The sequence below is a fragment of the Patiria miniata genome, unplaced genomic scaffold, assembly GCF_015706575.1.
Source record: "Patiria miniata isolate m_02_andy unplaced genomic scaffold, ASM1570657v1 HiC_scaffold_18, whole genome shotgun sequence".
In the NCBI taxonomy this organism is placed as follows: domain Eukaryota; kingdom Metazoa; phylum Echinodermata; class Asteroidea; order Valvatida; family Asterinidae; genus Patiria; species Patiria miniata.
Window position 1 is genome coordinate 14,584,242 of NW_024037056.1, and position 12,943 is coordinate 14,597,184.

General features: G+C 37.7%; 2 protein-coding genes across 4 annotated transcripts in view; both read right to left on the reverse strand.

Moving 5' to 3' along the window:
* Nucleotides 1-64: 64 nt before the first annotated feature.
* On the reverse strand, nt 65-5,059 carry LOC119724796 (hyalin-like). Its single transcript, XM_038196011.1, has 4 exons — nt 4,272-5,059; nt 3,227-3,472; nt 2,122-2,457; nt 65-1,789 (listed from the first exon to the last, which is right to left on the reverse strand). Exons 1-4 carry the CDS (start codon nt 4,336-4,338, stop codon nt 1,425-1,427), a joined length of 1,014 nt encoding a protein of 337 aa, XP_038051939.1. The 5' UTR covers nt 4,339-5,059; the 3' UTR covers nt 65-1,424.
* LOC119724795 overlaps nt 4,709-12,943 on the reverse strand; it is a 23,985-nt gene continuing 15,750 nt past the window's right edge. For all 3 annotated transcript variants that reach the window (XM_038196009.1, XM_038196010.1, XM_038196007.1), the window contains 4 exons: nt 12,550-12,912; nt 7,907-8,135; nt 7,277-7,443; nt 4,709-6,902 (listed from right to left, as the gene is read on the reverse strand). In XM_038196009.1, coding sequence (XP_038051937.1) covers nt 6,733-6,902; nt 7,277-7,443; nt 7,907-8,135; nt 12,550-12,912 — 929 coding nt within the window. In that variant the 3' untranslated portion in view covers nt 4,709-6,732. The remainder of the gene's footprint in view (nt 6,903-7,276; nt 7,444-7,906; nt 8,136-12,549; nt 12,913-12,943) is intronic.

Genomic DNA, 12,943 nt, shown 5'->3' on the forward strand with positions numbered 1-12,943 from the left:
TGGCCTCCACAATCAAAACTTTTTCTTCTTTTTTTTCAGAAAAAAAGGACGCAAATGACAACAGTTAAAACGTTTAGTAAATATATTTCCACAAAACTGATCAAAGCAGAAAATGAATAAAAATTGATTTCTAACATCAAACAAAATCCCCATACGAATTTATAGAAATAACCTTTAATTGCTATCTATTCACATTCCACATGTCTTTTGTATACTTGTTTTGTTGTGGTGCATTGTTTGGAAATTTTATCATAATGGATGTAAAATATCTTACAAGAATTGATACAACTCGGTCTCTGTTTGAAAAAAAAACGACACAAATTGTGACATCAACGAAATTTACTTCGAATAATTGTTACTGAATATCTGATCTACATCGAGCAATTGATAATATCGAGCAATTTGATAATATAAAACAACCAAAAAACCTGTTCAAAATTGAAAAGTTTGAATATATTTAAATACAACCTGTACTTTCCCTTTTTACATTTGTGGCAATTTAAAGTCTCTTAAAATCTACTGGAACTTCCTAATACTTTACTTAACTAATGTTTATACATTTGCTTTTATTGCACCGAAAAAAAGTTAATAATTACATTTGATGACCTCATATCTTATTGCTGTTATGGAAGAAATTTTAAATGTATTACAAAGAAGCGCATTAATCATCCATTCACGTTTTTTCCCAAAAATTAAGGCTTTTTTTCATACAAAGCTGTTTTAGTCTTTAGGTCTTTTTCGTCTGTACACAAATGTTTTTATTTACTCTGTTCATAATGTATACAAAACATCGTTTTTATGATCCCTTCTTAAATCAAATATTGTACTGTTATTTTGTTATTGGCAACTGGAACTGATAATTATAGCTGCTATATTTTTAAAAACATTTAGGATGTACAAGATTTTCACTTTGTCCAATTTGCGAGGAGCGTTTTGGATTCTGAACACAAGGAATCTTCTTTACTTTATAATCTTCTGTAATCTCTCTCTCTCTTCGTATTTAAATTTATAAAACATAATTCCCTTTCTATATTTTCGTAAAAAGGGTTAAGCCTAACTTAAAACACTTCTGGTTTTCTAGCCGATTGTCTTTTCCACTTCCGCTACCTCTGTTTCAATCCACATTTCTTAAACTCTAAAACTCAACTCTAAACCTGTCGTTACTATATTTTTGGAAGGGTTAAACTCACATCAGAAGATGTCTGGGTCACATAGCCTCCTGTCTTCATTTCTCTTTCTTTTTACTGACCAGAATTACACTTCTATCTTCTAAGACTCTCAAACTCAACTCTCAAACTCTCTTTTCTATCTCTCTTGGAAGGTTTAAGGAAAGAATTGTGGAGCACAGGGCCTACGTACTGTCTTAATATCTCAATCATTGTATCGATCTAGCTCACACTGACTAAGGACTAGAAAACTCAACTCTAAAAGTGCTCTCCACCGGCCACGAGCAGCGGGCGTTCCTCGGCCTTGTTCAACCGTCTCTGCTCCCCTCTACCGCTCAACGATGCTCCGCTCGGGTTGACCTGAAAGGCCGGACTGCCCGGCGGGTCCTCCCACATGTCGTACTCCTCCCCCGCCGATGACGGGTAGATTTCTGTCTCCTCGTCCGGTATGCGTGTCTTCTTGAGGCGTTTGATGACGTGGTACTTGCGGAACACGAAGAAGGCAATGATTGCGAAGGCAAGGAGGCAGAGGATTGAGACAATGATGAGACCTCGGTTAACCCAGACCTTCCAGTCGATGGGCGTGGCTTCTACCACCCCTGGTCCTGAGGAGACGTTCTCTCCTGGACATGAACAGAAAAAAAAAATCGGGATGCTGAAGACGTTTTGGGAATATAGATTACTTCATGCTATGTAACTACGTATATAATTTTAATTAACTATAATCATAAGTTAAAGTTTAACCGTAACCATAACTATAACTGTAACTAAACTATAACTATGCAGAATCAACTATTGACTATTCCTTATTGTTACTCTTGCTCCATTGCCTTACCGGTTAATAACTTTAACAACTGGTTTGGAGATTAGATAACTAACTAGATAACTAGATAAGTAATTATTTGACCATTATGATAACTGGACAAAGCATTGAAGGTTACCATTCATAACCTACCGGCCTTTTTGCTTGTGACTTTCTCGGGCTCCTTTCCTGCTGTCGTGGCTTCCATTGTCGTGGTCGCCATCGTCGTCGTGGTGACAACAAACGGGATGACAATGACAGGGAACTGACACTTAGCCTCGTTGCCCGTGGTGTCCCTTGCCGTGTAAGTTACCACGACCGTCCCAGCGGTGAAGTTAGTGCCTGGCTCGTGGTCAGACAGGAGCTGGACATACTTGGAGTTATCTACGGCCTGGGGGATGTCCCATGTGACTTCTGTCTCCGTCTGGTCGGGGCCCAATCGGCTGGTCACGTTGATTGGACAGGTGCTGAACACGGGCGGGATCCGATCTAAAAATAAACCAAACACCAAAGTTGCAGTAATGGTTTGGATCTTGAGTTTACTTAGCCACTTCCTTTGTTCCCATCCGGAGCCATCAAGTGGCTGCAAATCTTCGACCACCGGTTACATGACTGTTTACTACTTGACGAGTATTTTACAATTATAATCCCAAATCGCATTGATTTGTGGCTGGTATGCAGCTCATTGCTGGCTTTGAATTTCCACTGAACTTGGAGTGAGGTTGGTCGGTGGTGCTTGTCTCACCTTAGCGACCTGGGTTCGAATCCCCACCAAGGTCGACATGTGGATTTGATATCCAATCGACCACTTTTCTTTTAGCTTTCTCTGTGAAATCCAATTCCGGTATTTTCTTTCCCTCTTTAAGCAAATGGAAAATGTCCTTTCATCATCCTTTTCTGCTGCCTTGATGGTCGGTCTCAAATTTAGTCTAGTGTCATATTGTGCACTTTCAACAAAGCTCTGGTTACCAGACATGCCAGAAGCAATCAACAACCGAATCAACTGCATAACTAAATCAACTCCTAATTCCGTAATAACTTAGTAAACCAACTTGAAATCTGGTATATATGACTTGAAGCTTTGCATGGCGGATAAGATAAAAATAAACATTGCGGGTAACACGCTCCTGAGGACGGACAGAGCACACTGTCAAACGTCAATTCTACACTCAACCGCGGTTCTTTTCAGAACCATACTTCTTCCAAGAAGAGATTCTTTCCACATGGTGTAATTTTTGTTTTGAAATCCAGTGCTTACCGTGTACAGTGATGACAAAAGTACAGACTTGCAGATCCCTGTAGTCCGTGGAGTTGATGGCCAGGTAGTTGACCCGCGTCAGGCCAATAGGGAACTGCTCTCCTGGGTCGTGACTGACGGTCTGCGAGACCGACCCGACCCGACCTAGCCCGGTTAGGTACGGGTGCTTCCATGTCACGGCTACGGTCGGGCTGTCTGGGGCTGTGTCGACGGAGATTGGGCCGGGACACTCGTTGTACTTAAAGGCTGGTGTTTGGAAAGTGGACATTAAAAAGTTACAGTCGAACTCAGGAAAAGCACTGTTGATACAACATCCTGCTTATAACTAGCAACATTTTATGCCCTAAGTCTGTGTTTTTCAAGGTACCTGCTATAACAAGATAATTCCCAAGGACCTTGTTATAAAGGTGTTCGACTTAAGTAACGAAAAGAATAGAGTGTGTAAAATAATGCTCTTTACTGGCAGAGGTTTTATTCCTACACGTACAGTATTCTGTTTCCCCAAGAATTATAATTCATTCCAAACCAAGCCCAATATTTATAGCTTTCTTTCTTTCTTTGTATTCCTTTTTTTCTTCTCAATTTACCTCCTATTTTCTCTTTCTCTTTTGTGTTGCCACATCTCGAGTGGCCTTGTTATTGGTGACCTAAAAGCTTCAGAGCTGTGTATGAGTATTTAGATAGATTTTGACGAACAAGTTAGAAAAATATGCATGAGCAAGTGTTTAAAAATTTGTGATTTGAAAATTGGCTTTTCGGAATTACAGGAAATTAAATTAAAGGTGTCATTGTTAATCTTTTTTTTGTTGACAAAACAGTTCCCGAATTTAATTATCTTGTAAAAGACAACATTCATATATCATTTTGACCAAACTTATTCAACTTCAACATTTGAACGTAAAGAACAGAAATAACAGCATGTTAATGGTTAATTTTCTTTATTAATTAAATTAAAAATGTGAACGCGTGATACACTAAAAAGCTCACCTAAGTCCTGGTAAAATGTGAGTCAGTAAATATAGAAAGGAAGGACTTTGCAACTTACCAATACCAGGCAGACATATGGCCGAGAACAACGCAAAAAGTGCGAGGAAAACTTGATAAAACGCCATGATTAGGGAAAAATGACGGCCACACCAAAATAATAATTAAGGCGACAACGGTGTTGAAATGAGGCGATATCGTGCAGACATTGATGCAGCGTTATCGAACACGTCGTGCGTAATCCTCCCGCCGCAAGAGATACAGGTCGATAAATTGCTATTGTAAAATTACATGCAATTTTGCCTTTATCATCCAACAAGAAAAAAATACGGCGCGTGCCAGAAATGAACCCGACGGCTGTTGCATTAAGGCTTCGTCGCAGGAAACAACCCAAACCACACCAAAAAATGGCCTCATATGGTTCATGCTGTTCTGACCGCAAACCACACACGCGTGCCAGTTTAATGACTGTGACAGAATTATAGAAATAACATCACATTTCGGTGAAACAGAGACAAATTTGAATGCAGTCAGTAGTAAATTTAACAGACACGAAACTGCCGTAGGATAGACCAACACAGACCAGCATAAGTATCGTAAATTAATACCAATAATACCGCGTTGAAATTCAACGACGTCAGCACACGCGCCCTCATTTGCATATGTATAGGATCCATTGTGGCAGCGGCAGCTGGTCCATAGTATTATGAGCTTTTGTTTTATTTTCCACATGGTTGCTCCCAGCATAAGTACACGTACCATGGGCGGTGTATTTACAGCATATGGAATAATTTATACATGATAATGGATGACAAAACGGGGAACATTTTACGTGTAGGACAGAGTCATATTGAGATCCACTTGTTGTTACTAGTTACATGTACATGTAGATACAATTGGTATAAAAGTCGACAGTATAACATACATATTTTACTGCTAGAAATCCATTCTGTGAATTGTTTGCTAGTCTACATTTTACCGGATTCTGGTGACTTTATAACAACCTTATTAAAAACACATTACGTTTCAAAGAACAAACTGCTCGAACTGGAAAAAACTTAGAAACTGAACATCGTTAGACCTTGAATTCCATTTTTGGCCATACTTTGAAGAGTTAAATTCGGCCCAATCTAGAAAATGCGAGTTTAACCTTCAAGCATTTCCCACTTATTCCAAACGGTCGACAATTTAGCAGATGAGATTCACAGAATATGGCATAATATTGTTCCACTTAATACAAATGCAGACGATATCAATTCAAATTATCTTTTCTGCGCATGGAACCAGTGTCGTTTCCCACGATGGTGTATCAAAGAAATAAATTATGCAAATTATCGATAATAGTCCCACAGGTTGTTTGGAGCTATTTAACAAGCAACAGGTGTTGTTAAATGATAGGGGTATCTGGGATGACTCATGGCCGTCCGTAAATGATTGATCATATATTTACAGACTGGAAATTTCGGTAGTGATGTCATCGTGTGAGGTAACGAAAATTGAAGAAAATAAAAGAACGAAAACTTAAATTAGTCTGAGTATCACCCGTTATCCACGGAGCCAAGTCCTGTAGGTCTGTTACGTAGACTAAACTTAAATAACCTGCTTGTGTAACCTTCAATGAGATTCGTATATTATTTTAGTAACGCTGTGTAGTTTGTATTACGTTTTTTTTTTAAATTAAATGTTATCTATTATAACGTCTCAATTTATTCCTTTGATCTATCATTAAGAGAAAGAAATATCTATCAATTGAATATGTACTAAAATTGTTAGTATAAAATGAACACTTTTACCACATGGTGGCGAAGGCTACCGCAGATTACATGAAATAACATACATACATTCGGTGGTATGTAAACATTCCACCACTACCATGCATCACCTCACAAATACGACACTTAACAAGCGGCACATTTATTAACTTGCTACTTCGTGCAAAAGACTATTTTTGTTTACCTTTTAGTCAATGGCATCAGTAAAAATTATAATAAATTCTATCGTTATCGTTAAAGTCAACAACACCAATATTGAAACGTCTTTTCATAAACCCAGTATTCATTATAAAACTATGTATAGGGATAAGTATTAATTTACATAGATATAACATTGATTTTTATTTTACAAATATTGTAATTACAATTTTACATAAAACAAAATTCGCGCGATCTGCTAAAGACTCAGTCCCCTCAAGAACAGAATATAATAAGCGCGTGAGTTACGGAATAGCGCACAAATGAACTGCTAATAAAGAATGTCAAGAACCGGCATAAAGTAGTACAGTTTTTAAAAATTAGCTTAAAGTTGCAGAGATGAAATGAAACTTAACATTAATGAGCGATATTTGCGGACTTTAAAAATGAAACTGTAAATGTCATTGCATGCTCATTTTTAAGGAAAAGTCTGAGCAATTGTACTCATTTTACATGTTTGATAAATAGTTGATTTACATATAAAAGAAACATGTGTTAGTACTTATACTTTTTAAAATGTTTTTTTTTTCAACCGGTATACAGCAATTGTTTTTATGGAACAGTCGTATATGTCGTGTTAGGACTGTACGTGCTTGGGCAGTTAGCCTCGTCTTCGCCATCAGAACAGTCTGTTAAGCCGTCACAGCGCCACCAATCGGGGAAACAAGACTGATTCTCCGTACAGTCTCCCAAACCCAATAGGCAAACATCGCCCGCAAGATCTACACACAAACAAAATGTGAAATTTCACCGAAGTAACGTTTAAAAAAAAAAATCGAATTTTAAATTCATCAATTGCACTAGCACATTGCAGCCTTTTTTTGTCATTTGAATATGTCGGTTTACACTGAAAATAAGACTGAATCATTGCTGAACTCCAAAGGTCTTTCAGTTTGTACGCCTTTTTAAGATGACGAATATTAACAGTAATGTAACAATTTTAAACAGAAATGATGGGGACAGTATTTACTAAGAAAATTAACCTCAACAATTTTGAAGCATTAGCTTTGGTTCTGGTGAGTGGACGCCATATTGTGTCCAACTTTTTGAAAATCGCCGTGTCACAATTTTCTGTCTTTAATCTACCAATATTTACCTTGTTCGCGGACGTCAGCAACATGAACCTCGACGGTAAAGTAGGAATCTTTTACTGGTTCATTGAAGAGATCTGCGACACTGGCGAAGGAAAGCCAGGCCTGGGTGGATGGAACGACCAGGGGAGCAGGGGTGGCGGGACCAAAGAATTTATGGAGGGTGCTAGTTCTGAAAATAGCGGGGAAATGGACAAGGGAAAGAAACAATGGTTAACAGTTGCTGTTTCTATTTACAACGGAATGTCAAAGTTGCAAAAGGTGTCTAACGCCAATGTTTGTAATTACCTTTTTAAAATCTGAAAATAGTTTTTTTTAAATCTAATTTGTGTTTCAATGCCTGGTGTCAACTCGTATCTTTGGTACCGTCACAAGTACAACGTATTTGGGATGGAAAATAAATCGGAAATTTTGGCACGTCGTAGGGAGACATTGCCTTCAAAAGTTGCCCCGTATAATTAACTTGGGCTTAAACGTATCCGAGAGCAAGTGAAATATTTTCAGCGATTTTTACTTTCTCTTTGTCGAAAATTCATTGCCGATAGTGCGCGGAATCGACTTTGGCCAAGTTTTCGCATTTGAAAAATTCTACAAGTCCAGCAAATCCAGCTCTGTTGAAGTCATTTTAATTTTACCTGTTTTGAGCATCGTTTCCTGAGCCGATTGTGACGATCTTACCCCGTCCCGTGGGCGGGAAACTGAAGCGTGTAAACTTGAAGACGAGTACCGTGCAGGGCGGCGCGGAGACCCACCACGTGCAGCCCACGGTACGGTACGGAAGTCCGGGTAAATATGGTGATGTGATGACGCTATGGTTTGAGGACGACGGGTAGAGTTGGGTAGGTCCACAATCGGCGTTGATACCTACATTTGATAAGAAAATACCAAGTTTTGAAAACGTAAAGTTCAGTCGTTGTAGGCCTACATTTTATTTTATTACCAGGAATGTGATTTACCCATTTATCATTTGTACATAATTTTCAATCAAAATGTAAGGTTAACCCCTTGCTAATTTATGTTGTCACATTTTCACCCAAAAAGTAAGGCTAACCTCTTGCAAATTTATTTTGTCTCATTTTCACCCAAAAACTAAGGCTAACCCCTTGCAAATTTATTTTGTCACATTTTCAACCAAAAAGTAAGGCTAACGCCTTGCAAATTTATTTTGCCCCATTTTCACCCCAAAATTAAGGCTACCCCCTTGCAAATTTATTTTGTCACATTTTCACCAAAAAAGTAAGGCTAACCCCTTGCAAATTTATTTTGTCTCATTTTCACCCAAAAACTAAGGCTAACCCCTTGCAAATTTATTTTGTCACATTTTCACCCCAAAAGTAAGGCTAACCCCTTGCAAATTTATTTTGTCTCATTTTCACCCAAAAACTAAGGCTAACCCCTTGCAAATTTATTTTGTCGCATTTTCACCCAAAAATTAAGGCCAACCCCTTGCAAATTTATTTTGTCACATTTTCTCCCAAAAAGTAAGGCTAACCCCTTGCAAATTTATTTTGTCACATTTTCAACCCAAAAGTAAGGCTAACCCCTAGCAAATTTATTTTGTCTCATTTTCACCCAAAAAGTAAGGCTAACCCCTTGCCAATTTATTTTGTCTCATTTTCACCCAAAAGTAAGGCTAACCCCTTGCAAATTTATTTTGTCTCATTTTCACCCAAAAAGTAAGGCTAACCCCTTGTAAATATATTTTGTCTCATTTTCACCCAAAAAGTAAGGCTAACCCCTTGCAAATTTATTTTGTCTCATTTTCACCCAAAAACTAAGGCTAACCCCTTGCAAATTTATTTTGCCCCATTTTCACCCAAAAATTAAGGTTAACCCCTTGCAAATTTATTTTGTCACATTTCACCCAAAAAGTAAGGCTAACCCCTTGCAAATTTATTTTGTCTCATTTTCACCAAAAAAGTAAGGCTAACCCCTTGCAAATTTATTTTGTCCCATTTTCACCCAAAAAGTAAGGCCAACCCCTTGCAAATTTATTTTGTCACATTTTCACCCAAAAAGTAAGGCTAAGCCCTTGCAAATTTATTTTGTCTCATTTTCACCCAAAAAGTAAGGCTAACCCCTTGTAAATATATTTTGTCTCATTTTCACCCAAAAAGTAAGGCTAACCCCTTGCAAATTTATTTTGTCTCATTTTCACCCAAAAACTAAGGCTAACCCCTTGCAAATTTATTTTGCCCCATTTTCACCCAAAAATTAAGGTTAACCCCTTGCAAATTTATTTTGTCACATTTCACCCAAAAAGTAAGGCTAACCCCTTGCAAATTTATTTTGTCTCATTTTCACCAAAAAAGTAAGGCTAACCCCTTGCAAATTTATTTTGTCTCATTTTCACCCAAAAAGTAAGGCTAACCCCTTGCAAATTTATTTTGTCACATTTTCACCCAAAAAGTAAGGCTAACCCCTTGCAAATTTATTTTATCTCATTTTCATCCAAAATGTTTTAAGTTAAAATGTAAGGTTTACCCTTTGCAAATATATTATGCCGATCGGACCCAATAGAACTATTCCCGAACGTCTTAATTTCCCAAGTATTAAACGATACTACATATATTTTAAATCCCAGCACCAATTCCCCACAACTCCTAAACCAGAGATCGTAAATTCCGATTCCTGTCTAGTACCACAAACGGTAATTTTCCTTTTAATTAATAAGTCCACAGTATTTATCTCCCAAGTATATATTAAGTTCGTATATTAAGTTCGCAGTATAAGTATAAACCGAAAGTATAAGTATTTAAATTTTCGCGCAAATTTCAAAGTGGGTGTGGCCTCGTGGTAGATCTGTCTGCATGGAGTCCCAAGATAGCGAGTTCGAATCCCAGCTCCGCAAGTTTTATTTATTATTTATTTTAAGATTGCGTAATTCGATTCTAAGGGTTTTAATTATTGGAAGTGTGATTTCCACTGGGGGACCCAGGTAGCGCACCCGGTAGAGGTGCCGACGGGTAAGCCGGCGCCCCTGGTTCGAGTCCCAGCCGCGGCAACTCGGACTGGCTGCAGGGAAACCTGCGGCGCTCCGAGTTTTGTATCGCGTGTCTACCCCAACTATATAAAATAAAATAAAATAAAACAGAATTTTACTCTTTTGAAATTAAGTAAGTATAAGTAAAAAGAAGTAAAAGATCCTGATGTGACTCCAGCCGGTTTCGAACTCGGTACCTTCCGCATGAGCACTAGAGTGCCTACCACTAGGCCATTGCGCTTTGCTTACTTAGAAATGTTTGGAACTAATATATAAAGATTCGGTTTCATATAACGCAACGAAAAAAAAAATAAACTAAGTCCACGCGCATGCGCTCTCAACAGTACGGTAGAGGATTGAAAAGTTGTCAAGTTGGCGCGCATGCGCTTTTCGAGTAAAAGTCTCGCGATTGAATCATGATTTTTAAAGGCCAAGTCAGCGCGCATGCCCAGTTGACTTAAAATACTTTTAGACCGCATGTAGTTATTTTGGATGGTTATATTTTTGGGAATTCAATGGAACCAATTTCAGGGGAAATATAGCATCCAGTAACGACGGAGTTGTCTCTAATAAAATATTAATTGCAAATTACAACAAAATGTACATTTCTTGAGTAAAATTAACTCCGCTAAATAATGTAGATACAGTTTCCATTTCTGAACTTAATTTCTGTGTTTTTAATGTACTTTATGTTTTTTCAATCAAACCTTAGTGAAAGTTAACAAAACTAGAATGCTAAAAATCATAATAGGTTTAATAACAATATTACACAGATTTGTAAAGTTGTATCTAGCTAAAAAGTGGGGTTTTTTTTTCAATAAATAATTTCCAGCAATGTGATTTACCCATTTATCATTTGTACATAATTTTCACTCAAAATGTAGGGTTAACCCCTTGCAAATTTGTTGTCACATTTTCACCCAAAATGTAAGGCTAACCCCTTGCAAATTTATTTTGTCACATTTTCACCCAAAAAGTAAGGTTAACCCCTTGCAAATTTATTTGTCGCATTTTCACCCAAAAAGTAAGGCTAACCCCTTGCAAATTTATTTTGTCGCATTTTCACCCAAAAAGTAAGGCTAACCCCTTGCAAATTTATTTTGTCATATTTTCATCCAAAAATTAAGGCTAACCCCTTGCAAATTTATTTTGTCTTATTTTCACCCCAAAAGTAAGGCTAACCCCTTGCAAATTTATTTTGTCACATTTTCACCCCAAAAGTAAGGCTAACCCCTTGCAAATTTATTTTGTCTCATTTTCACCCAAAAACTAAGGCTAACCCCTTGCAAATTTATTTTGTCACATTTTCGGCCAAAAAGTAAGGCTTACCCCTTGATAATTTATTTTGTCTCATTTTCGGCCAAAAAGTAAGGCTAACCCCTTGCAAATTTATTTTGTCACATTTTCACCCAAAAAGAAAGGCTAACACCTTGCAAATTTATTTTGTCACATTTTCACCCAAAAAGTAAGGCTAACCCCTTGCCAATTTATTTTGTCACATTTTCGGCCAAAAATTGAGGCTAAACCCTTGCAAATTTATTTTGTCACATTTCACCCCAAAAGTAAGGCTAACCCCTTGCAAATTTATTTTGTCACATTTTCACCCCAAATGTAAGGCTAACCCCTTGCAAATTTATTTTGTCGCATTTTCACCCCAAAAGTAAGGCTAACCCCTTGCAAATTTATTTTGTCACATTTTCACCCCAAAAGTAAGGCTAACCCCTTGCAAATTTATTTTGTCACATTTTCACCCCAAAAGTAAGGCTAACCCCTTGCAAATTTATTTTGTCGCATTTTCACCCAAAAAGTAAGGCTAACCCCTTGCAAATTTATTTTGTCATATTTTCATCCAAAAATTAAGGCTAACCCCTTGCAAATTTTTTTCTCAGTTTTTGGCCGAAAATGAAATTCCTTAAAATTTGCTGGGGAGATGCATCAGGACCCCTTTATCGCACTTCTTGAGGTTATATGCGACAAATGTGCCATTTTATGGAAAGAATGGGATAAGATTTGGGGTAAAAACAGTTAAATTATTGGTTTTTTGGGCTCGGAAAAACAAATCACTGAATTTTGGGCCCTAACTTTCACAACTTTTGTTGTATGAATATTGAAATATGTTTATATTGCATCCAAATGTAGTTTTGAGTCGTTTACAGGAAAGTGTTATTTTGATCAAATTTTGGATCCAATTTTGGACTAAATTTTGGACCAAATGTTACGAATATATATACCAAAAAAGTTTTATAATATAAATTAGGAAAATTAATAATACAGAAAATCTGTAATTATTCAGACCTTTTCTACAATACACAGTATCCCTGGTAGCGCCATCCGGGTACTTCTCACAACGAGCTGATATGGCAAACTGTATATCCAATGTGCTCTGGCAAAACCTCCTGCAGGGTACCAGTGATGGCTCCCCGCTAGTCTCACAGCTAGGAAACGCTGTCAGGCATACCAGCGTCTCCATTAACTCGCGTGAAGGTGTAGAGGTGGTTACCAGTGAAGATTGGTTGGTAGGGTGGGCGTGGTCGGTGGCATTTGGGAGGAGGGTGAATAACAAGGAGAGATCATCTTGGGAGTTGGGGAAAACTTTGGTGTAGGGTAGACGATTAAGGCAGGTTGGGTACGTCAGCTCTTCACATGTGATAGTAGGCTCTGGAAAAGGTGAATGATAAATGGAAAACAG